The sequence below is a fragment of the Anabrus simplex genome, chromosome 6, assembly GCF_040414725.1.
Source record: "Anabrus simplex isolate iqAnaSimp1 chromosome 6, ASM4041472v1, whole genome shotgun sequence".
Classification (NCBI taxonomy): Eukaryota; Metazoa; Arthropoda; class Insecta; order Orthoptera; family Tettigoniidae; genus Anabrus; species Anabrus simplex.
Genome location: NC_090270.1, coordinates 92,329,751 through 92,356,950, shown reverse-complemented (window position 1 = coordinate 92,356,950; position 27,200 = coordinate 92,329,751). Strand labels below are relative to the sequence as shown.

Genomic DNA, 27,200 nt, shown 5'->3' with positions numbered 1-27,200 from the left:
AAGATACAGACACTTCCGTGATAATGGGCTGAATTTTATGCCCCGACATAAATCCTATACCAACAATGATAACGTTACCTCTTTTTTGCGGACAGTTCCAGGCATGGACATGGACACCTACAATATTTACTCACAAATTAGTCCCCATTTTCTTTTTCTATTTTTACAGTTGCAAAAAAATTAGGGCATTCCAATATGAGTGAACCTTCCATTTTGTGCGGTGACTTTTAGGCTATATGATTTTTCACGAGAGTTTAATCCTGATGTAAACAAATAGGCGGAGCACCTTGGCTTTGCACGTGGACACAGACGTAGTTGATTGGAGAAGCAACCGTCGCACTCACTGGACTGTATGCGAGCTCGAAGAAAATTAATACGTGGCATTAATTTAATTTTATCTTAGTTTATTACATTTAGATAGTCTGAAAGAGTACGTAATCAAATTAAAATATGGTTGTCATATATACCGGTGTGTATCTATAATTTTTTTTAATAAAACAGTGATTAAATAACGAGATATGAAGGCAGAAGGCGTGGTGTAATGCAGGAAGTCTTCTCATAGCGAGGGAAAGTCCCAAGCTGTACAGTGTGGAGATAAGGTGTTGCATCTTGCAGCAGCTGTCAGTGTCAGTATTCACAGTGAGAGAAATGGAGCAAGAGGTGCTCTAGCCTACGATAGCTTTCTTTAATATTCAGAAATGAATAAATAAATAACGTAGGCCCTTATCTTCAGCAGTAGATCTCCCTTTAGACCCCTCTGTTTAGTTTCGCACAGCTCAAAAACTGTTCCTCGTCTATGTTAGGTAATATGCGCAGCACTGTATGTCTGAACACGAGACGTTGACGGGGCGGAGGTGGATACTACACGCTCAGCGAATCACAACTCCTTCTTTGGCTGAGGCGTGGACATGCCTTGTTTACATCAGGATTAAACTCTCGTGAAAAATCATATAGATAATGGTAAATGGTGAATGCATGCCTTATTTACTCATGTAATGGATGGACCCTAGTTTTCCCCTTAAAATATTGGAAAACATTTACTCACTTAAAACATAACTCCATAATTTTCCATAATTCAAAGTCAGTCAACCATTCTAATAAATATAACAACTTGGGTATCTACAGATTAAAATGTTCCAATTGCAGAGCAAGCTACATATGTCAAACGGGCAGAAGTTTTATTACTCATTACTTAGAACATATTAACCCCCTAAAATACAACTGCTTCTCTGCATAGAAACAACATATGGCTGATTTCTAACATAATTTCTGGTCTATTAAACAAGGTACCATACTTTGCTTGATATTGTCAAGGTATGTTACATACATTTAGTTCAATATGCCAATCCAAACTACAATCTGAACGAGATAACAGAAAAAACAAATATTTCATTTAATACAACTGTCCCATAATTGCCAATCAGTATTTCAAAAAGTATGTAAATTAACACAATATACAGTCTCACCAATCTCCTCCACCTGCTTCCCCTCTTTCTCTCACTGCTTCTTGTAGCTTAACAGCCTGCCACAAGCAACAGATAACACACAGTGCACTGCAAACAGCTGTCGGAAAAAAGTCTATATGGAACCGAGGGAGTAAGTTTAAAATTTGATTTCATTCTAGTCAGATTTCTATTTGATATGGCAATCTATCAGTTTTATTTCTCTTTCTTTCCAGACATCCTCCCATTCAACTCAACACTTGATATAAAATAGCTACAGTCCATATTGGCAATTCCCTAAATCTGATAATAAATCTGAATTTCACCATCAGAGATCAACATACTCAAGGATATTCCCTCAGGTTAACTATTAAACAACAGTGTAATGAACTACACCTGTAAAATCAAAGTTTCACAGCACTGTAGCAAATACTATGCTTTTAAAAAATATAGTCTGAACATACAGTACCAATGTAACATTTCAATGACATTTTAATTCTCATCTAGTGTAACAGCAAAATTAAGCCCAATTCACCTACCATTAGAACCCTTTATGGACGGTGACAGAACTGTGATGTTTTATTTTAATTAGTGCTATTTTATATTTTTGAGTTTTATACATGGGTCTAGCTGAGGATGGCCCAGATGAGGGTCGAAAATAGTACTAGTTTTTTTAATGTTTTAAGTGTAAGATACTAATTTTACAACTGTACATCTTTGTTTATTGATCAGGTGGAACACCTCCCTTTTAACTAGGTTACTATAGGAATCATCGATACAATCATGAACTTTATATCATTTAATAATATACACATCTCATTTTCAACAAAAATGATCTTAGTACTGTAGGTAATATTTAAAATCCTAAAACTGGATGGATTGTTGTATGCAATAAAACTAGTAAATGGAGATCAACAGCTGAGCACTCACACTAATTCACTGAGTCTCCGGTCACTAACAGTACCATCTCACTCAGTTACTGTCACAGTTCACTATCTGCACTCGTCAGTCTTGCAGTTCAAGATTGTACTCGCTGTGGACACACTCCGGTAGAATTCTACTCACAGCCCCTTGCCAGTTCCCAGTGTCCTCTTCCACGCTACACCAAAACGCGATGTCTTTCTACAGCACCCAGTCCTAGAGACACACACACGATGACAAGCACATAGAACGTCCTCAACTCCAACATGTAGACACTCCAACAGTCTGGTACACTCAGTCAGACTGTAACTCACTCGTACTGAACCCATGAATGTAATTCATCACTATCCTACACTCACTGGCTGATCTCACACTGAGCTAAGCCACACTAACTGAACCACCCCTCACAGGTCCCATATGTGTTATATACCTCAGTCCACCCCAACTGGATGCTTCCAGAAGGGACACTCCTCCCAGAGTCTTCCGGAAGCTGAATACTCTCAGCGCATCATCAAGATATTTCCATAACACCGGAGGCTCCCGATGAAGGAGCAGGACAATTCAGATAGCAATGGTGGGAGCGCTGACCAATCCGCGACTGGCTCTCCTATACCTGGTGATGGTAGTAAGGAGAGGGTGGGCCTTCCTTGGTGATGTGCGTACGATTGGCACTGGCTAGCTTGCTCCCCTTCACGTATTTGTATATTGGCATGACGGACACAGCAGCTTTCCACGCGACATTTAAATAATTCATCAGAGGAAGGGAAGAGACATGAAGCTGTTGTACCTCAAAACATTAAGCATCTTTAAGCTTTTAACAGTAAACTGACTGTTTGAAAAATATAAAGTACTATAAATTTGAGATTAACATAAACATCCGAGCCCAAGTTGTAATTATTAAAATAAATAATTCTTTACTAGGATCGTTATAGAAGAGGACTGCATTCTGTGAATAGCTTCTGTGGTAGTAATTTAAGGTATTTTGTATAGATAATAAATAATATCATATTATAATTAATGTCTAATTTTGGATAGTTCTTCATTAATGATTTTGTATTGTAATTGTTTGCATTATGCGATGCAACATCATTTGTCAGAATCACTCTTTCTGTGCATTAAACCCATTTTTTAAAACTTTAAATGCTGCTTTGAGAGATAGTTCTGACTATATATAATTGATCTAAGATGTAAGAACACAAAAAGCAGGAAAATGTTATTGAATCAGAATAAAACCATTGTGTGCAGGACGTAGGTTAGGAATGATGAAAGAAAGAATCCTGGCATAAGTGAATGGAAAGAATAATGGATTTACCATTGTTTCACAGTTTCAAGCACCTGGGTAGCCAATTGTAAGAGAAAGAGTCCCGACCCTTCAAAGAATGATATAAATTTCAATTCCCTGTGGATCCAAGTAGCCTTTTCAGTGGCCTTCAACTGTATGTACTAGCCATGCACTTGGGTACGTGTGCTAATTACCAACTGATGATTCCAAATTGGCACACTGGGGTGAAACACAGGTGATCTAGATTAAGTTAGCTGCAGAATATATAATTTCCAAGAACGGACCAATTATTTTGAAAGTGCCCTCAAAGAATTACTTTATCAGTTAAAGAAAGAGATGAGTCATGCCAGATGTAAAAATGGAAGATGGAATGGAACAAGATTATTGATCAAGGGAAGTCATTAAGAAAACATGAAACATAGAAGTCTATCACAACTAAGTATAAACAGTAGCAGAGTCAATTGATGCCATATGCTTGCCATACCAAAATCCTTGAAATTTCTACGTACAAAGCAAAAAGCCTTATCTGTGATTCCAATTCTTTACTCATATAATACATACGGAGTGATCAAAAAGTTTCCGTTCGAAGGCCATACAGCCAATCGGGCAAAATCGCCGTCAGCACTGAGGCATTTATCCCACCGACACACCAGGTTGACGATTCCTGTGTAGTAAAACACCATGTCCTGCTGCGTGAAGAAGTCCTTAACCGCCCGGTGCACATCTCCGTCTGACAGGAAGAGTCGACCCTTCAAGGCCTTATTGAGGAGACAAGGTGTGATAATTGCATGGGGAGAGATCAGGACTATAGGTTATGTGCTGGTCTGCCCTAATCGCCTCATCCACCACCGGCTTGTTGTTGTCCGTAATGGATGAGGCTGGCCTCTCAGATCGACCAGCATCTTGTGTTGAGACGCGACCCACATGGAACTTGGTGCATCATTCCACAAAGGTGGTTTTCAGTAGACATGCTGCCCCGTACACAGTCTTAATTCTCCTATGGATGTCCACTAATGTTTGTCCTTTGGCAGCCAAGAAAAGAATAACAGCACGTTGGTCCTGTTTGGACGCATTTGGTAATAAAGTCACCATAGTTCATGCGGCCATATTTAATGCACACACCTCGGCACGACACGACTGCCACACTAATCTCTTTGCCTACATATCCGTGCTTATATACCCACGTCGGAGTCGCGCTACGTTGCATGTCCGCTGCAGCTACGTCCTCAAATGGAAACTCTTTGATCACACCTTATAAAAATTCTGGACATGCCAAATTGGGGAAATGGGCTGACCAGCAAACTGGTCCTTTTTGCCCTGTCCAGTGATTGGGAAGCATTTGTTCAAGACAAACTGTACTACATCTTGTACTATGAGCTGGGCACCCAACATGTTTCTTATCATCTGCAACGGAATGTTCTCCAACCAGTGAAAATACCTTTGTTAGCAAGCGTCCATATTTGTTGGCATTTAGTGACCCATCTACGAAACTTGGTCCTGTCAGATGAAGGCTCACTGTTCTGCACCAAATGTTTTCATTCCATGGGCGTAGAAGTTCCACTTCTTTACTGACCTGACTAATGACACTTCCCTCATGATAGCCCAGGAGCAAATGTGGGAATCTACAGCAACAGCTGCTACAGTATCAGTTTCCCTCTTTTCTCCAGTCGCTCATTTGTTTCGGAAATGATTTTTAGCTGTTACACTTCCAGTTTTATATAGTTGATTAAAGAGACTTGCAAATATACATCAAGATGGGTGATGTCTATCAGGATATCTCCCAGTGTACACATTACGCAAAAGCACAGCATTCTTTCTACATTCAACATACACTAGGATTCTGTGAGCCTTTTGTGCATTTGTGAAAACTTTCATCTCTAGCCTATCCTGTAAGACTTTACCACAAAGTATTGACAAGGATGTTGCAATGTAATCCGTATTACAGGATGCAAAATGTAAACGTTAATATACACACTGGTATGGCCGAGTGAGCCACTCATACCCTAGTAGTGGCCGGTCAACTGGAGCAGACAGCAATCCCAGATGAAAATGACAATATTTCATGAACAATTTGCTATAGGACCATGTAACAAAAGCCATTGTAGTTCTAATCATCTCTACTATTATTTTCTTTGTTAATAGACATTGTCCCATTAAAAAAAAAATTAATGCTTGAAAAACACTTTCCAAGCATTGTTGAAATTGCTATATAGGCTACATTTGTGAGCCTTGTGTCTACTTAAAAAAACAAGCACATCAGTTGCACGTATCACTTCAGGAATATTCATGGTGTTAGTTTTAGATGATTCACCCTTTATAAGGATATTCAGTCGTGTCCTAAAGGGTCCAAATTGATTTCAAATTCAGTCTATTTGAATCTGAAGCAACTATTTCATACACTTCTTAGGTAAAAATACGTAAACTCATGTCCTTGTTCCGAGATGGTGCATCTTTTTTCAGGCACACCCCTAATGGAGATGAGTTGCATGTATCATTTCAAGTACATACAAGCCCTCTTGCAATTTTTACACCTCTAGCATTACTGGGAATTGAACTGAGGCCTCCAAGGATAGCAGCTAAGAGTGCTAACAATTACACTACAGAGGCAGACACTTCTTAGGTACTATAACATGTTTTGAAGCACTTCTAAAATGAAAATTTCAGTAAAATATTGTGAAAAAGCCTCCTATTTCCTCTTTGAGAAGCTTCAAAAATTGAATATTGGTTCAAATAGCCCATTTCATAAAATGTTGACCAGAATATCAAATTTTAGTTTTAAATATTTCCTGAATTACTAATTGCCCATCAGTTTGAACAGCATGAAAACTTAACATATGAATTCTGCATAGAAGCTATTCTTCAGTGACATCACCTTTTATAATTTTTTTAGAGAGAAGCTGTCCCGTTTTAACTTTGTTTCTGTGAAAATTGATTGTTGATGTTAGAATACACAAATACAATTTATATCAAAATCATAATATTATTTATTAGTATTCCTGAAGAAATTGCACATGTGTTTCAGGATGTCAGCCCTATCAATTCCAGTGTGCAGATGGAAGCTGTATTCCAGAGACTGATGTTTGCAATCGTCGATATGACTGCCGAGATGGATCTGATGAGTTTAATTGCAGTATGTACAGTATGATATTTCTTGTTCAAAAATTCAGTAATTTGTTAACAGTTGCTGCAGTCTTTTTACATATTGTTATTTATTACTCTTTGGTTATTCTACTGTTTAACTTCATTTTTTTTAAATTTATCAAACAGCTAATTCAGATTGTTAATTTTTACCATAAAATAATGTTTCGTTTAAATATGAAATTGTAGAATGTCATTAAGATGCTTGTCAAAGGACCAGACAGTAGCCGAAGTGGAAAAGCATCTTACATAGACATTTTCTCCTAGCATTGCATATCTTCTACAACATAACTTCAATCTATTTTGGCACACAAAAAGCTGTATCTACAACTGTAAGGTACTTCAGTCTGTCCAAATTAATTCAGGACAAATAAAATTGGAAAGTACCTGAAAAAGAGAACTGTTAATAAAAGATTGTACATGAAAAAGATAAATTATATCTTGAAAGAACATCATCAACATCATCAGATTCTATCAAATCACACATTATTATTATTATTATTATTATTATTATTATTATTATTATTATTATTATTATTATTATTATTATTATTATTATTATTCATACACCTCTCCACAGGAAATATGGGTAGTAATGGGGCACGGGATGCACCAAGTGCCTTACATAATTAAAGTATTTACACATTATAATACAAACGTTGATGTACAGGTATATACAAAACTGTAGATCACGGGATCTTCATTCTTGCAAGAGGAACGATCGCACAATGTTGCATGTTGACAGGAGGACAAAATGTTGCATAATTTTGTAGATGTTCAGTGGAAGACCCAGTTCTCGCAGACTCTTGTGAAGTGTGTGTGGAATGAGGCCGTTGACTGACAGAATCACAGGAACTATTCGTACCAGTTTCATCTTCCAGATCCTCTTTATCTCTTCTGCAAGTTGTTTGTACTTGGAGATTTTTTCACTGTACTTCCTGTCAATGTTGGTGTCATTGGGGATAGCGATGTCAATAATGAAAGTCGTCCCAGTTTTCTTGTTTACCAGTATGATGTATTATTATTATTATTATTATTATTATTATTATTATTATTATTATTATTATTATTATTATTATTATTATTATTAAAGAACTACAAATAACAATAGATGATCTAAAGAAAAAACAGAAAAAATTGAGATACTTCAAGACACACGCATACCAGGCGACAGACCAAGATCAATGAAAGGACCAATGGGGGAGGGTATTTTCAACGGAACAAAGGAAGGCAGCATCTCTCAGAATGAAAAAATATTGGGCTGATAGGAAATCAAGAAATCCTTTGTATAATTGACTAGAGTGGTCCAATGTAGGGCATGAAATGTAAAATAAATAAAAATTATTTGTCCAAATGAACAAATGCTCTGAAGATGTCATGCAACATTACAGTGGTTTGCGCAATACTGGATGTATGTTCCAGCACAACCCACTGCTATTTTCCGGACTGCAGTGAGATTGAAACTCTTGGATACGTGCTGGGCTCATGACCCAAAGCTGGTGAATGCAAGACATCACAAACTGAGAAGTGCTTTAGCCTCATCCTTGAGATCGTTAGGATGGGAAACCCACGAAGGAGTACTCTGCGAGTCTTCTAAAGGATCTTTTAGATGAGCTGATATTGTTGCAGTAAACCGGCGCACAGGAAAAACTGTTGTATTAGATCCAACAATTTGCTTTGAATGGGATCAACATCGGGCATCTGAAGTCAACTATGAGAAGAAGTCCATCTACGAACCCTGTCTACTGTACCTCTCTGATCACTATCATGTTCCATTGAAAAACTGGCATTTTATAGGACTACTCTTTTGCAGTAGGGGTGCTGTGCTGCTGTTGACCTGGAAACATATGAAAAGCCTCGGATTGTCTTTAACTTGTCTAAATAAAATCGCCGTAAACATTATTAAGGATTGACTTAAAATTCTCCATCACTATTTGTACTTCACGTTATTGGGAGTCATTCCTGTTACTAAACTATACAAACTAAACAATGCACGTAATTGTGTGCATGTAAATATTAGAAGTTAATTAACTTGAAGTGTTGGGGTATTCTCATTGTCAGTTTCTTTTGTCAAGTCAGGTCACCAGTTGCTTCAGTCCTTCCTATCCCCTTACTTATAGATAGGTGCAATTACTGCTTTCATCCAATCAGAAGGTACCTTACTAATATTTCATGCTATTCTTATTACTCTGTGAAGCCATTTCATCCCTGTCTTTCCCACTATATTTTGCCATTTCAGGTCTAATTTCATCTATTCCTGCTGCTTTAAAACAATGTAGTTCATTTACCATCCTTTCTACTTCCTCAGGTGTAATTTCATCTACATCATTGTCTTCCTCCCATGAGCTTGGTTGTTTGTGATGTCAGAAGAAAGATTTTCTTTTACGTTGAGAGGATTATACAAATATTCCTTCAACCTGTCCAGTGATTCCCTGGGATCCATTAAGAGCTCACCTGATTTACCCACAACGCTATTCATTTTCTTTTTTCCCTCCCTTTCTTTCTTTATTACTGTCCAGAAAGGTTTCCCGGCCGCTAGACCTAGCCTTTCCAGGCTATTACCGAAACCACCTCAAGACTTCTTCCTGGATTCAACAATGACTTGTTTTGCTCTGTTTCTTTCATCTTTGTACAATTTCCTGTCTGCATCAGTCCTTGTTTGCAGCCATTTTTTGATACATCTTCTTTTTACATTTACAAGCTGCTCTCACTTCATCATTCAAAAAAGATGTTTGCTCTCTCCCATCTTTACACACAGTTGTCCTGAGGCATTTTCTTGCTGTTTCTACTACAGCATCCCTGTATGTCACCCTTTCAATATCCTGATCATGCTTACTGTATTGTTTGGAACTTTTCACTAATTATATCCATGTACTTACATCTGATTTTCTCATCCTGGAGATTCTACTCTTATTTGTCTGCAGACAGATTTCACTTTCTCTATCCTAGGTCTTGAGATGCTGTCAGCAGCCCTGAAAATGGTTTTCCGTGGTTTCCCATTTTCACACCAGGCAAATGCTGGGGCTGTACCTTAATTAAGGCCATGGCTGCTTCCTTCCCACTCCTAGCCCTTCCCTGTCCCATCATCGCCATAAGACCTATCTGTGTCGGTGTGACATAAAGCAACTAGCAAAAAAAAAAAAAAAGATATGAGATAGTGGTCTGTATCATACAAAGAAATTCCTTGAATACCTGCAGATTCCTAACAGATGTCCTGAATTCAAAATCTGTTATGATATAATCTGTTGTGGATTTGGTGCCCATATTCTCCCATGTGTAACAGTGAGTAGCTTTATGCTTCAAGAATGTATTTGTAACTAATCCCATCCAAACACAGAAGTCCAGTATACATTTCAGATTTCTATTAGCTTCCATATCTTCCCCACATTTACCCATCACCTTCTCATATCCTTCAGTTCTATTTCAAACTCTCATACTGAAATCACCCATTAGCACTATCCTGTCCTTGCTGTTGACCTTGACTATGATGTCACTCGCCAGGCTGAGTGGCTCAGACGGTTGAGGCACTGGCCTTCTGACCCCAACTTGGTAGGTTCGATCCTGGCTCAGTCCGATGGTATTTGAAGGTGTTCAAATACGTCAGCCTCGTGTTGATAGATTTACTGGCACGTAAAAGAACTCCTGCAGGACTAAATTCTGGCACCTTGGCGTCCTCAAAAACCATAAAAATGTAGTTAGTTGGACGTACAGCAAATAACATTATTATTGATGTCACTCATTGCTTCATAAGACTTGTTAACTTCCTCCTCATTTGCACCCTTACATGGTGAATAGACTGAGACAATTCTTGTCCTAATTCCTCCAACTGCCAAATCTATCCAAATCATTCACTTATTTATGTGCCTAACTGAAACTGTGCTGCATGCAGTAGTATACCTGATGAACAGTCCTACAGCACACTTTGCCCCTTCCTTTTTAAAACCCGTTATGAACACTCCCTCACCTGTCAAATGGAAATGGAACTCCATTACTCCAGTATGTCTGATGCTTGCTTAAAATGTTCTGAGCTTGGTAATTCTGTGAGGCAAGATGCTACCTAACTTACACATAGTCCCTGTGAGGATCTCTCTAATGGGTTTGGGAGCACTGGTGGATTGTATAGTCCTGGCCGCCTAAGCACAAGGAGGACCATGACTCAGAATATGTCTGAGATGCCCACTCCCACTCCATATCCCGACTCTCAGGATCACTTACTAGGCACTCAGCCATTGCCCATGGTTCATGAACTAGGACGTGACTACAGTAACCTACTCCATGAACTATATAATTTCATTCATATGAGTTCAAACATTTCAACAATGATAAGGACAGTGTACACAGAATGTTAACATAAAAGTTTTTACACTTGTTAACAGTATTTATCAATTATTAGTAATAATAATAAGTGTGATGTGATAGAATCTGATGATTTTCTTCCAGGAACAAAACATGTTCTGTTTTTGATTACATTTTTCATGTATAATCTGTTATTAAATGTTTTCCTTTTCAGGTATTTTCTAATTTTATTTATCTTGAACTGCCCACCTGTTGGCCATGATCACTAAGACATCAAATCTATATGGTCCAACACCATGGTTAGCCAGTTATAGCCCTGTTGGTTGAAAAAAATTCAGCATCAGAATGTTGGCTGTCAGATTAGGAAAGAATGGTGGTATACAGTTTCTAATCACTAGAGTGCATACCAAAGGCAGTGATTCAATCATAAAACTTCTCTGTAGTGTTCTATGGAGTGAGGGCATATGACGCTTTTGATGGTGACTAGTCTCTCGGATGGGGATGTTAATCCTTTTCAATAGGAGTACTATATGTGCTGGCACTAGTTTCACCCTCTCCCTTCCTACAATCATATATCACCTCATTCATTTCATCTCATTAACCCTCTGATGAGGTTGGTGTCAGGAAGGGCATCCAGACATAGAAACTTGCTACGATGATTTATCTCGCTTCATACCCAACCCTGCAGAGAAATGGGACAAGGGTTGGCCAACAACACATTTATCGTGAATTAGTTTTGACAGACTGAAGAACATCACAGTTGTAGATTAACCAAGTCAAAACTGAAAAGAAGTAGGTTCTACTATAACAATAAAATTAAAAAATAACACAGTGTGACAATATTCAAATTTTTTTGGGGGGCAGGAGGCTGCAGACAGACAGTCTCTCAATAGGAGTGTGGGGCCAATGGCCTAGATAAGCATCATTATCACCATCATCAGTAGGAATACATTTTACTAACATCGCTGTGATATAATGATCTTATTAATATTTCATCTGAAAGTAACATTTCATCTACTGTCAGCAAAATAGTACTATATCTAGCAATTGACATATTTGTCCTGGACTCAAATTTAAAAATGGATGTAACAGAGATGAGATGTGCAGATGCTGGGATACCAAGAGGGATCCATGGATGGAACAAGGAGGAAATAGGATTATTTTTACACGCACTTACCATTAATTCCCAGTAAAGAAAATAAAAGCAGTCGTGAAACTTTGACCAAAGAGTGAATTACGCCAGCTCACAAGTGACAAGAGACAATGAAGGAGGGCTGAGTTTGAAGTTTGACTTTGTTCTCAAGAGAAACATTACATTACTAAATTTGCTGCATTAATTATGAAACAGGGAACAGTATACAGTGATAACAAATTTATGATCAATAAATTTCTAGAACAGTTTTGGTATTAAATCGGGTATGATCTTCAGATAAACAATTTCTACAACTTTTCTTTAACCAAGAGAGAATGAAGGAATTGTCAAAAAGGCAAAGAAAAATGTATAAGATTTAACAATAGAATTAGCACCAAAGATCTATTAAACTAACAGGATTAAACTTGGTTCACACTTGATTGAAAGAATTCATAGAGTTTACAATCATATGGGCCCCATAAAGGGGATGACCAACACTAACAACATCCACATCTTCTGATGGCCTAGCAGGCGTCAGTGTTTATAATAGAGACCAGGTACCTTATCATGCATCGGCACTGGCAGTGGCTCCAAGTAGCCTCTGCAGTGTCATCCTCTAAATGCACTAGCCATGCATCTTAATGGGTGTTTTTCCTATGAAATCAAAATCTACATCTAAAGTTGTATGACTCGATGTTCTCCCATGCTTCTCCCATGGTCAACTGTAGGTTATTCAAGGGTTGGAAAGGCAAACACATTATACATCTTAGTTCCAAATGGAAGGGCAGAAGCTCTATACAGAAAAATGAGAAAAAACATTGAAATCACAGTAAGTTGGATTGAATGCTGGGTGCATGTTTTTAAATATGAATACAAGGATTCCACCAGTAAAAACATAAAAGTCACAGATATTAGCTGGTATCAAGTTCCCCTACAGATAAGGAAATGTTGTCCAACGTACTCAGCTACAAAAAGTAAGGAAACGTCTATAGTTACAATATTATTGAAGAGGATACTTAGGAAGTAACAATTTTCCCTTCCTAGATCCAAAGCACTCGACTGAAACAGATCTGTTATAGCATAGAGGTTATACATCAGTGAACCATTACATTATTAATGAGCTTAGTCTGCACAGAAACTGTCTGAGGCACTGACGAATGAAATGCATTCAGTCTTATACCTTTTGCCTAGAATCTTAGTCCCATTTTTCTAATAATAAGCACATTGCACAATGTCCCAATCCAGTGTCAGTTTTGTGGATTAAATTTCTGTGGAAGAAAAAAGAAAGAAGGTGTCAGCATTCACATAAGCAAATCTCATCCTGATGTTCAACGACTGAGACTTGCATCTCGTCAGACGAACATTTCTGCCAACACTTCTGAATCATCAATGTCCTCTCCCTCTTCCTTCATGATTAAAGATAATCCTCCTTGTTCAAACTCAATTGTTAATCTATTAACATCAGGGATTGTGAAATGGAAAAGGAAATTCGAGGAAAATATGGATGACAATCAGTTTTCAGACAGAGTACATGAATTCACACAATTCTTTGCCCGAGTTATTGATATTCTTCCTGGACCTAAGCACACTGTTTACAGGTATTATGACCTGAGGAAAAATAGGAAGGACCTAAATATTCAGAGGAAATATATGATATCATCAGACCCTGAAAGGCACACAAAGCACGATAGAACCAAGAGATAAGTAAAATATGAATATCGGCTAACGCAAGTATAATATTGATAATCAGAGGAGAAAATCAGTTTGCCATGTTCTTGGTAATAGTGGACCACAATGCAGAATTCCTGTCTGTGTACTCAACAAGGAACCTGTTGCAACAGAATATAGGTTTACTGGAATACCTGACCTTAAGTCGTTTACTGTTTTAAACTTCGGAGATGATACCATCATCATCAGCAAAGATACACAGTCTGCTCTTGAACTTGCATGAATGGCAAATCAAGGATTCATTGAGATTGGTTTGAATATTAATCTGTCTAAGTCATTATGTATCAATATTGTTCAAGGTAAACTCATTGGTAAAGATATCTCAATTTACAGAGGAAATGCCATGGGCATCTCTCCAGGATAATCAATCAAATATTTGGGAGTGAATTTTAAGTGTATTATCACATTCAACTCTAAAGCTGCAATGATTAATATAAGGAACAAGTTAGAATCTCTGGCATCCTCACCTCTTTTGCAAAATTTAAAAAAATTCTGTATTCTAAATGCCTTAATTTTTCCATCTCTTCTTTATCAGTTCCAAGCAACTCCCTCCAAACAAATTCCTGTAAAATTTCTTGAATATACAGATAAAATGATCAGATGCACTTTGAAAGAACATTGATATGCCAGACACCATGAGATACAGTCCTAGAAAATTCAAAGGACGAGGGCTATTCCGTTCATGTTGGGAGGCTGTTCTTTAGTGCATTAATGTCTTGGAATATTCTTTAATTCCAGAAATCCTTACATACTAAATACAAGGGAACCAAAAGAAAACAGCCTCAACTGTTTGAAAAGTCTTCGTCTAACACCAGATGACAGCGTATTGAATAACAAGGATGACTCTCTTAGACCCTTGGGAAATAAGAACCAAGTTGAGAGAATTTGAATTTAGTAGGTGGTGTGACCTCCCACATAAAGTAAAAGGAGTCAACACCCTCCAGCCAATCAGCGGGTATTATGTTGTAGTGAATGGTGTGATGCCTTGGAAATAACAGCAATGTAGTGACCGTACGAGCTATTCCATGCAGGACCATGGACACTAACTGTTGTTGGCACTGCCACAACGAGGTAGAAACGCTTGCTCACATCCTCAGTTACTGCTCGCATGAAGAAGCTCTATGAAATTCTAGGCGTCATAAAATATGATCTGTCATTGCTCAAGTGTTAAGGAACTCAGGCTTTACAGTCTTCAAAGAGGTTCACAGTCTCTCTGTTACAGGCAGCACCTGTTGAATTGACATGATAGACTTCAAAGACCACCAAAAGGACTTTATAATAGATCAGATGATCAGATTCGAGACATTCAAAACACAATTCAATGAGGTATATGAGGAAAAGAAAACAACATATGAACCAACCATCCCATTCTATCCACAAGTATACCAGTTGGATAATATCGAAGTCATAGGATTAATAGTTGGTGCTAGAGGAACCATTCCTCTCCTTTTATTTGTAAAGTTCTGCAAATCATTTAACCTTGATCAGGCATTAATAAGAGGTTTCACAGACTGCCTTGAAATAAATAAACAAACAAACAAGCAAACAAACAAACAAACAAGCAAACAAACAAACAAACAAACAAGCAAACAAACAAACAAACAAACAAACAAACAAACAAACAAACAGTTTCAATATTATTTACACAATTCATCAACCCGGTATTTTAAGCCTTGAAAGTAACAATGTATTCATACAACATGTGTAAATAGATATAATAGTTTTTAGTTTTTTAAATATATGGTTTAAAAACATCTAACAGTTGAATTAATACACCTGGCTTCACTGCGAATACATGCTAGTAATCCATAAGAGTGTCATAATTATATTTTTTCTCTGTCTTCACATGGATATTAAATTGGTCATACTGCATTGAAAGCCTGCAATTTTTTCATATATCTGTTTAAAAGAGAGAGACAGAATTTCTAATGTTTTCTTCCAGTAGAAATTGATTGTTATTGAATAATGCTCATATATTTTTGAACAATGTTTTATTAACTATAACAGAAAAGATACAGAATTCTTTATTAGTTCACTCAGGACTTTAAGTGCTTTAAGTCTTTTATTGTACGTTTTTGATTTCCAGATTACTCTCCAAATACTACAACCACAACAACAACAACAACAACAACGACAACTACTACAACACCTTCACCTCAGTCACCATGTGGCTATGGACAGTTCCAATGCCGTTTGAGCCGAGAATGCATTCCACGTTCTGCGGTGTGCAATAAACGTATGGATTGTCAGGACTTCTCTGATGAGGAGGAGGCTTATTGCAGTGAGTGAAATGATTTGTTCTTGTTACTGGTTAAGTATAATATTTAATACCTCTACGTTTCCTGGAATACAAGTATGTTAGCTGTAGAAGTACAGCAAGTGTCATTATCTAATTAAGTGAATCAACTGGAAGCTGTTAAGAAAGATAAATTATGGTTATAAAATTACACCTGTTATCAGGGATCTAACTGGGGAAAACAGTGGCATATCTATTGAGTCATCATGAATTATCAAACATATATGCATAGGAAACAGGTGGATAGTGGTCGGTCGGTCGGTCCGTTCGTCCATCTGTCCTAATCTGCATTTAAGGCTGTCACCCAGATGGCAGGTATCATTTGTTTACCTAGTCTTTTCTTAATTTATTTCACATAATTTGGGAATTTAACGAACTTCTCTTTCGGTAAATTATTCCAATCCCTGATTCCTCTTCCTATAAATTGATATTCACCCCAATTTTTCCTGTTTAATTCCAACTTTATCTTCATATTGTGATCTTTCCTGCTTTTAAAAATTCTGTTTACTTACTCTCCTCTTCACCCTCCCTCCACAGGTTACTCTATGAGCATGCAATAATAGAGTACACATAAAGGAAGTGCATAAAACTCCAAAATTTTTGGCTGCAATGGAGGATAGACTAACAAGGGAAGTTTGCATACCAGAGAATCACCAATCTTACATACATTTTTGCACACATATTAAATGAGCCAGAATAATGCAATGGCCAAACATTTCTTTCAGAAATTAATCTACAGAAAGAGTTTCAAGTTCATATGTTTTAATTAACATGTTTTGCTACACAGGACTGCGGCGTGTGCTGGAATCACTCGTCGAGAGACTGTGCCACTAATCTTTCATTCCGTTAATAACTGTGTAGCATATCGTGGAAAAGATGCTGCATCATTAAGTGAAATAATTTAATTTCTGCAACAGAATAAGATAGTTGTGGGGGGGAAAATAAAGGTACAAATATAAATAATACACCAGTATAACAAAGAACACTACGCAGGAAAGCAAGTTGCTGCTTATAGTTTCTGCAGCAATGATGCTCATAGTAGAAATGTTGAAAGCTCAAGGCGGTTTTATGGAGGATGGTTGCCCAGTTATACTTCCTTTTAAACTAATAATCACTACCACCACAAAGTGGTTTTACAGCAATCGCACCTAATGAATCAAAGATAAGGACAAGTGGAACATTTTATGTTACCGTTGTCAAAACAATATTTCACAGAGTGCTCAAAGGCTCCAGGACTTTTGGACAGATACTGTCTTCGGTACCAGTCATATTACCACATGGGGCAAGAATGAGGAGATGACAGCTGGTGGTATGTGACAGATAATCTCTGTAAAGCCTTTCCATACTCTAAACCTGTATACATTTAGTGGCTGATAGTAAACTGTGGCACCAGGAGAGATCATCATCAGTGTATATTAATCTACATTTTGTTCAGGAATCCAGAAGGAATGCAAATTTACTAGATGGTCTATTATACTTGAATACATCATTAAACCATCCATTCACTTGTACAGATTCCGTTGTTAGAAACTTCATGCAACCAACATGAGTATTTTTCAACGTCTTATCAAATACACCTTTTGACTCTCTTAAAGTGATGCATAAAGGCCCCAAAAAATTCACCACTTGCCGTAACTGTTGACATTATAGTGTAATTATATGTGGTAGACACATGTAGCGGCAACTGATTCTTCCCCTTTTAAAGTCAAGTCCTTCCCTACACTTATCCAGATTGAATCTGCTCTGATAAATGTTACACACCTTTTCGTGGCCGTAGGACTCTAACTGCTACGAATATATCTGCTGCTGCCATGGCTTCTCTTTCTTTATTGGTCTTCTTTTTTGTCTTATTTTCTGCAGCATGATACCATTGCTTTCTGAAGGTCACACGAGGTAATTTCTGAAAGAAATATTTTGGCCATTATGTTAATCTTGGCTTATTTAATGTATGCAAAGTTTACATAAAATCAGTGATTTCTGGGTACATGAACTTTCCTTGCAAGACTTGTTCCATTCCACTTAGTCCCCAGGCGAAGGTGTAAGTGGAGGGTAGCGGAGCCATTAGTGCTTGTATTCTTGGAAATATGTAGATAATATGTCTTTTAAATTATGCCCATGACAGAAAATATATGTGCCTAATTGCTATTCATCTGCTCTTCTTTGTTTACTTGTGTTTGTTAGTAATATTGACTAAGCTTCAGGCAGGTATCTTCCCGTGCCTTGGATGAATAAAAGATTGAGTTTGCAATTATTATCTACAAATTGATGCATCTCTGATTGATATTTGATAAGTCATGTGCAAGTCGCAATTTGGCCTTCCCCATTAAGCATTGCACACTTGAAAGTTTTTAGTCAGGTATGTTTGGGGGCTGCCTACCTTAGGCACTAAAGACATATTTGATTCACCCAGATAAATGTGGATTCAATTTTCCATCAGGAAGTTAATAAATTTAGAAATAGGTTTTCTATTTCTGGATGGCACATAGGCTTGGGGTTAACTCAGTCTAAAATATAAATAGTTCCAGGTTAATACCTATTTGTAAGTCTGCACGGTGGCCATAATCATTAAGGTGTCAAGTCTCAATGGTACAGTACACCGTGGTTAGCTGGTTCGAGTCCCATTCGTGAGGGAGAAAAAAAGATGCCTTCAGAATGTTGACTTGCAGGGTAGGGAAGGTGGTGGTATACATTTTCAAATGTGTAGATTGTGTTCCAAAATCCTGGATTCAATTTCAAACCTCTCTGCAGTGTTCACATGAAGTGAGAGCATATAACACTGTTGATAGTGATTTGTCTGTCTGATGGAGACTTTAAGCCTTGAGCAGAACCCTTGGTGTTATTTGACAGGAGTAAGCTATGGCCCGACACTAAATTTCACCTTCTACCTCATCATCATCATCGTCATCATCTCGCACCCAAGTGTGCAGGTTGTCCATGGATGTCAAATGCTTTACTTTCCACTGCTCCAGATGATATGTACAGGTAATGGAGATGGTTTTTCTCAAGAACATTTGTAATACGGCTTTTAGTGCCAGGAGTGTCTGAGGACAAGTTCGGCTCGCCAGATGCGGGTCTTTTGATTTGACTCCCGTAGGTGACCTGCCTTCATTATGAGGATGAAATGATGATGAAGACAACATATACACCCAGCCCCCGTGCCAGCAAAATTAACCAGTAATGTTTAAAATTCCCGACCCTGCCAGGAATTGAACCCGGGACGCCTGTGACCAAGGCCAGCACGCTAACCATTTAGCCATGGAGCCGGACTTAGAACATGATAATATATATATATATATATATTTGTTTACGGCCATTAGAGAACACATTAGATAACAATTACATGTTTCTGGAAGCCTTCCTCACAGCCCAGAACTTCAGCATCCTCTCTCTGGCAGCCTGTCTTCTTTCGTCCGTCCACCCACGGTTAAGTTTTGGTTCGTCATGGAATCCCTGAAATCTGTCACAAACCCATTGTTGGGAGCACTTTAATTATTTTTCTCTGTCACACACATGCATTTTTCTCTTCATTAACATACAGAGAGGGAAGGAAAGGAAACACTGTTTTAGTTAGGAAATTGCATTTCATCTGACTAGTCTTAGATACTGTTTCTGCACGTGGCACATACCAGTGCAGTTAACTCCTAAAGGCCTCCTCCCATCTGTTGTTGCTCATTAATATACACTCGTGAGCAATTGAATTAGAGATAACTGGCTAGTAGCATGTAGCACCTGCTTTCACCTTGATGGCGGCAGTGATACGGCATGGTACGGAGTCCACTTGACACCAGAAGGATTAGGGAACCGTACTGATCCACGATAGCTGCACAGTCTCTCATAACCCATGAAGATTGGTTGGAGCTGGGTGCAGGGCACGCAAAAGCATCCCATATGTGCTCAATGGGATTGAGATCAGAGTTCCTCAGGGGCCCAGGCAAGCATCTTCACATCAATGGAGTGTTTATTGAACCAGGTGGCCACAGTTCTGGAGTGAAGGACTGGAGCATTGTCTTGCTGTAGGTATAGGTTGGCTGCATGGTGCTGGAGGTGAGCAAAGGTCTGAACATGATCCGCCAACTGGTTCCTGTAATGTTCACCATGAGGGATGTTGTCAGATTTACCAAGGGTGCAATTTCATCCCATACGAACAGTCTCCATATGAGGATACCTCTTTCACTGGTTTGAACTGTAGCCTCCTGTCAAGAGGATTCATTGCCTAATGTGTTTGACGATGCACTCACACCAGGCCATCAGTGTGTACCAACTGGTACCTCGACTCACCTGTCTAGGTGACCTTTCTCTATGCTTTGTGCATTCAATGGCAGTGTTCCTTTGCCCATGTCAGTTGTGCCTTGTGACGGGTGTTGAGCAGAGGTACCGTTGTGGGATGCTTGCTTCTATACCTCGTAGGTGAGGAGATGGTTCTGGAGTATGGCTGCTCATACATCATTGATATCTAACGTTGAATTGATGAATTATCTGCTACACTGTGGCCTGTCTACACTTTCTTACGATCTGAGCTAGCCAACGGTGACCCTTCTCATCAAAGCGTCACACACCACAACAGTTGACCTTGGCAGCAGTGGTTTTGCTCGGATCCATGTACTCACGGTACCCTCTTGATACAGTGGCCCTTGGCAAGCCCGGTGCCTGCATGACTTCATAGATGGAGTGGCCCATAGCTCCGGTGCCAACGATCTGGCTGCGATCAAATGCCCTGAGGTCTTGTGTCTTACCCATCCTGTACTGAACTTTACTCACGCAGTCTGTACAAGATCTGATTTCCTTGCTGTTACATGCCACGCCGACCTATTACATCCTATTGCATCCTATTACTTGTGGCCAAGCACATTGCCATTTCCCCACTACAGGAGCCATCACCAATTCAATTGCTCATGAGTATCTAAAAGAAACAAACGAGTGTCAAATCAAGGCACATATATAGAGACAGGAACAACAAAAGGAACATGAAATAGGATGAACATAATGGCAGGTCATTTTCAATAGAAAAAGGAGACAAGGTCAAACATGAAAACACAGAAGTACAAGGACAATCTTCACATCCTCACACACTGCCATCCAAGAATAAATAGGCTATCTCCTCATGAATCCCAGTTCTGTTCTTATCTCTCTATATGTGACTTGATTTGACATTTGTTTGTTTCTTTCCAATACTTACATTATCCTGTCGGGACCCTTTTCTCCTTTTGTTTTTGTCCTATGTTCCTAATTTTCACCACCTGTATTTTTCTGTATCCTATGCTTCTTCCCTTTTCCTGTATTTCTTCTTATCCTACACTTCCCACGTCAAGGCTGAAGTTCTGTCGAGATGGCCCCTCAATGAGTGTTGATGCCTGCCCTCCTGATGAAGCTGGAAAGCAGAAGCAAGCTCGTGGAGGGCTGAAAAAAGGATGAGGAAGAACTGGGACTGATGAGGAGAGAGCCAATTTATTGGTGTATGTCAGTGTGTGTGAGGATGTGAAGATTGTCCTTTTGTCTTTTCATGTTTGTCCTTGTCTTCTCTTCCCACACTGACCTGTCATTATGGGTTGTTTTTTTTTTTTTTTTTTTTTACAATGTTGTTTTAAATCACACTAACATGATGATGAGATAGGAGTGGGAAGGAAGTGACCATGGCCTTAATTAAGGTACAGCCCCAGCATATGCCTGGTGTGAAAATGGAAAACCACGGAAAACCATCTTCAGGGCTGCCGGCAGTGGAGTTCGAATCCACTATCTCCCAGATGCAAACTCACAGCTGCCTGCCCCTAACTGCACAGCCAAATCACCCATTGTTATGATGTTTGTCCTATTTTGTGTTCCTTTTCTTGTTCCTATCAATTGCCCATGAGTGTATCTCTAACTAAATAGTTTACAGATTTGTTCACTAATTTTCAGTAGTTTGTTTAATTAAAAAAGTGTTCAGCAGATGTAGTAATTTTGCATAAACATTTTTTGTTATTTCTTTGTTGTCAGGGAGTGGACTGTTAAAGAAATTAAATATGTCATCATTTTGAAAATTTACAGTCAAAAGTGTAGAAAATTGTGCTATTTTTCTTTTGAGTTTGAGTACTGAATGATATTGTTGAATACTTTTACAATAATAATATGAGTAAAACATACAGTATTACCTGAGAAATAATGTCTTCTGCTTGAATTGTAGAAATCTGAAAATAATGCTTCGGAATGAAAATCATTATACTTCCTTGTGGTGTATCATTATTACATCATTGTTCAAAAATGAGCAAACAATGAAGGAAGCATCACTGCCCTCGCATCTGGATTTAGCTATTGGCTTGTGTCTCAAAATCCACTCTCTGATGATTATAAAATAGTATACAAAATTACATTCTAAACACCTTTTATTAACCTCGTGAGGAATGTGTGATCTGCTTAGTAAGTGTCTTGCCTTTAACTTTCTTTTTGTCAGTGTGATCATTTTGTACCCTTGATAGTATATTAGGATATGTACAGTATTAATTTTACAGAAAGAAGGAGGAAATATCAGAGATTTCAGCTCCCTTCCTCTGACACCCTTGTGTCTTCTAGGGTCTGTCAACTAATATAAGTTTAGTCTACAGTATTTTAGTCTTGCTAAAAGACAGTAGACAAATACTAGGCAGATCTTGTTTTTGTTTTGTGTTGTCTTGTGTGTGACCTGTGTTGTGTTGCCCTGGAGAGCCAGGAAAAGCATGCAGCGTGTATGAGTTCCGTTGTGAGAACGGACCCTGTATTCCAAGTACTATGCGCTGCAACAGAAAAGTCGATTGCCCACGGGACACCAGTGATGAATTAGATTGTTGTAAGTTCTGTGAGCCCATAATAGCAGTAACCGGCTAGCTGGTTCCTGGGAGTATTTTACTTTAACAACATGCTTTTAGAGAACTAAAATTATAAAATTAACACAAAGTCAAATAGAATTACTTGGACAATTAATTGATGGTCTTCTTTTGGGATATCAGGCTACACTGACATTGTAATATGTTGACCTTTCAACTATTGTACAGTAACCCTTGCCAAGGTGAAAAGACACACAGAGAATGAGAGATCTTGCGTTTACACCTGAGGGAAGTACAGGTGGTGGCACTTAGCATTGGCTTGTTTCTCTCTCAGATTGGTGTTAATAAAACTTGTGCAGTATGACTCCAGGTTGTACTATTCATGGTGAGCACATGTCAAACACTGCTAATCCATTGCCCTCTTGTTTCTTGTTGAAACTCATGTTTCATTATTTTCATGATACTGATGGCTGATAGGCAGAACTGGGGGTTCCTCAAATGTTATTTTGTGATTAGAGGACGTTTTTTGCCACTGCAGATTTGTCTGCTTGGATGAGGTGACAGTTATGTCCATATCCCTTCACCATAGTGTTAATGCTGGGTTTGGAGGTCTTGATATAAACCTTGTGGTTGTAAAGACAGTATTGAGGTTGTGACACTCTAAAACCAGTATGAGCCTTCGTCTCACCTGTGTCCTTTCATCTTGACAAAGGCTACTGCACAGTTGGTTAAACATAGACATATTAACAGGGTCAATAAAGCCTAATATTCCAACAGAAACTATCACTTGTCAGTTGATGCCAGCAGTGAAAGCCTTCACCAGAATCACTTTGCTTTGAACAAGAAAGAATCACAATACTAACTATGGTGCCTGCTTGGATTATATTTTACTTGTATGGTATATGAAGAAACTACTGTTGAAAGTGTGATTTGCTGCAGACTTAATCACATATAAAATAACTTCCATGTAATATATTGACTAATTTACTGTGATCCATATTCATTACTGATTCTGCAGTTCTGGTAATATATTAAAACTAAACTGTAAGATAATTATTTTGTACTGTAGTTTGACACAACTGAACTAAGTTGACATGTATAAGAACTAATATCTTTGGTAGCAAGTATCCAGTAACAAGTGATGTAAATGGAATTAGAGGAGTGCTAAAAAACATCATCAATGATTCTCTAATGTCTCTACTAATATACAATATTTGTTTTATTAAAGTAGAATTTGTAGATTTTGTTGTTTGAAATTGAGTAGTGTTCATCATTGCCTTGTATTAAGGTTTAGAAACCTTTTCTTACATTTCACAAAGAGGGAAGAATATAAACCATCATATTGACTTGATAAATAGAAAATGATTATGATTTTTCATCCCATATTATCTATTAGAAGGAAGATAATAATATTAATTATAATTTAACATAAAAAGATGGGTTTGTTCTATTTGTTTTCAGTATTTAAGAAATATTATGAATTAAATTACAACACTGACATTACAGAATGTTGTCTCAACATATTTAAAACTTAGGTATCTGGAATAAAGGAAGAGTTTGAGGTATTCACTGGAAATGAACATGCATTTTACAAATATAGATCCATACATTTTTCAAAAATGTTCTGTGATTTGTGGTTTGGGCTGTGTAAAATATCTAAATTCTTGGTTTAAGTATCTCTCTGTTTCGAAAAATGAAAACTATATCTTCTTCTTCTTCTTCTTCTTCTTCTTCTTCTCCTTTCTTAGCACGTGTATGTTATGGAAGTTATGTTGCTGTATTCCGATGCAGAATGTTGATATGGGGGTTGTGAACCTTGTACTAATATTCTTAAGTTATTGTACCAACTGAAAACTAGATTTTCATAAATACATTAATTTTTTCAGATCCCAACAAGGATGGTCTAAATTTGCGAACATATCCAGATGACCAGATAATCAAAGAAGGTAAGTTTATATTCAATATATATTTGGCTTCATGAATTCTTGTGGTTTATCTTGTTCTAGTAAACTTGTTTCTTCTAGTAGATTCTTTAAATCACATTCACTAACAGAAAATTTTCTGAAAGAAGTACCGGTAACTGGCTTGAAGATGGACATATTAATTTAACACTTTGAACAAATGAACCTAATTAAATTGAGAATTTTCTCTTAGTTAATTCAGTATTAATGAAGAAATTGAGAAATTTGAGGCATTTACCACTTTGAGCAAGTTTATCTTCCAACTATTATTTTTTTGAAAGAGATCCAGTGGGCGATACACCATTGGTGGCTGGTAAGAAACATGTCACATTGCTGACGTCACAAAGGGATTTCTTGAATTAAAACTGTAGAAGAACTTGAACCAGAAACAGCCAGAAAACATCGAGACCACTGAGGCATCTCAGTAATGACCCAGACAGATCCACTGCACATTCAAACATCACTGCAGACCAGGTAGCTCATGAGCTGCTAATGAATGGGGAACTCAGTCCCAAAGTTAAGGTACCTCAAGTTTATCAAAATTTCCAGGAGAAGAGGAGTGATATTGTATTATCACTATCCCATTCAATTTAACAGAACTAAACAAGGCTATCAAGGAGAGCAAAATTGGCAAAGCAGCCTGTTTAGTTGACATCTGAATGGAGAAAATTAAGAATTTTGATCCATCAACAAGAAAATGGATCTTGCAGCTTTTCAGTAACTGCATGAGCAAGGGTCAAATACTAAAGATCTGGCAAGAGATCAGAGTGATAGCTCTTCTGAAACATTTTTTATACGGATTTAATACAATAGGCATCAGGACATCAAATTTACGATGTGCTAAGCTGGAAAATGTGTTAATGAGGAACATACTAATGAGGTTTCACTGTATGTGCCTTCTATCTAAGGAACAGGGAAGATATTCATGAGTTATGTATAGAATGGTCAGGTGTCAAACTGACTTGCACTGTCACACTCCAAAATATCTGGGAGTAACCCGTAATAGAGTTCTTACATTCAAAACCCATTGTAAGAATAATAAGATGAAAATCCGTATGCAAAACAACCTTATTCACAAATGGCAGGATCACAATGAGGGTCTCATCCTCAAACAATCTACTCTTATGCAATGGCACTGTGTTTTTCTGCTGCTGAGTATGCTTTCAGAGTCTGGTACAGTTTATCTCATGTCAAACAGTTAGATATATTCCCTCCTCTGGGAAACTAATGAATGTGCAAATTGTCAAAAAATTAGGAGAGCTGAAAGAAGTTGTGATTACTTGTGTCAAATCAGTTTTTATATTTAATGATTAACCAATAATGTTAGCCATACAGAAAGAGTTGCAGATGTGAGACTTTGTCAGAGGGTGGACATTATATAAATAATAAAATCTAGACTCCAAGTTTAGAACTACAGGTTCCCTAGTTCGTCATTTTCGCTAGTTTGCCATAGTGGGGATGATATGTTCTTCAATGAAACCTGCACATTGATTACAGTTTGCTTATAGCCTACTCCGACAGATTAGTTCTATTACTTGGGTGGAATAGCGCCACCCTGTGTGCGTGGAGAAGTGGTTATCAATGGGGATAGGCTTAAAACAGAACAGAACAGCGCCCACCCGCTGCATGGACATAGTCCTCCAAGGAAAGAGCTGAGATCCCGGAAGAGCTTCCTGAGTACGTCTGAGGTGCTTACCATCTCACCAGAGAAGGCAAGGCTAGAGGTGTGGAAGAAGACCCCTTACCTCCACGGCTGGATATCAGCAGCTGAGCAGTTGCCATGGACATAATGGAAGCTGGCTTGTATGGAATTCCCTGAATAGGTTACAATCAAGAAAGGAAAATCCAGGGAACCTGAAGAAATGGGAGTTCAGCACAAGTGATACAAGGTGTAAATGTGGACAGGAACAAACAACGAGCCACAGGCTTCAGTGCCCTCTGCACCCAACATCTTGCAAAGAGGATGATCTCCTACAAGCCACTCTGAGTGCATTGGACATTTCAAAATACTGGGCATGTGTATTATGAAGAGACAATCTCACATGTTATGTTTTGTTTACTTCAAAATACATTAACTGTAAATCTGTAAGCTTTTGACTGGAAAATAATAAATACTTATTGATGAGGCAAGGTGTTCACTTGCCCTTTCATTAAGAAATCTTCTTTAGAAGTGAGAGAAACTTTCTCTGAAATTTGTTTTCTTGATTAAACAGAAGAGGGGCAATAAA

At 38.0% G+C, this 27,200-nt stretch overlaps 1 protein-coding gene across 10 annotated transcripts in view; it reads left to right on the top strand.

Moving 5' to 3' along the window:
- Window positions 1–27,200, top strand: part of trol (terribly reduced optic lobes) — a 918,151-nt gene that overhangs the window by 543,022 nt on the left and 347,929 nt on the right. For all 10 annotated transcript variants that reach the window (XM_067149795.2, XM_067149796.2, XM_067149794.2 and 7 more), the window contains 3 exons: window positions 6,668–6,775; window positions 16,026–16,220; window positions 24,898–24,957. In XM_067149795.2, the coding sequence (XP_067005896.2) occupies window positions 6,668–6,775; window positions 16,026–16,220; window positions 24,898–24,957 (363 nt within the window). The remainder of the gene's footprint in view (window positions 1–6,667; window positions 6,776–16,025; window positions 16,221–24,897; window positions 24,958–27,200) is intronic.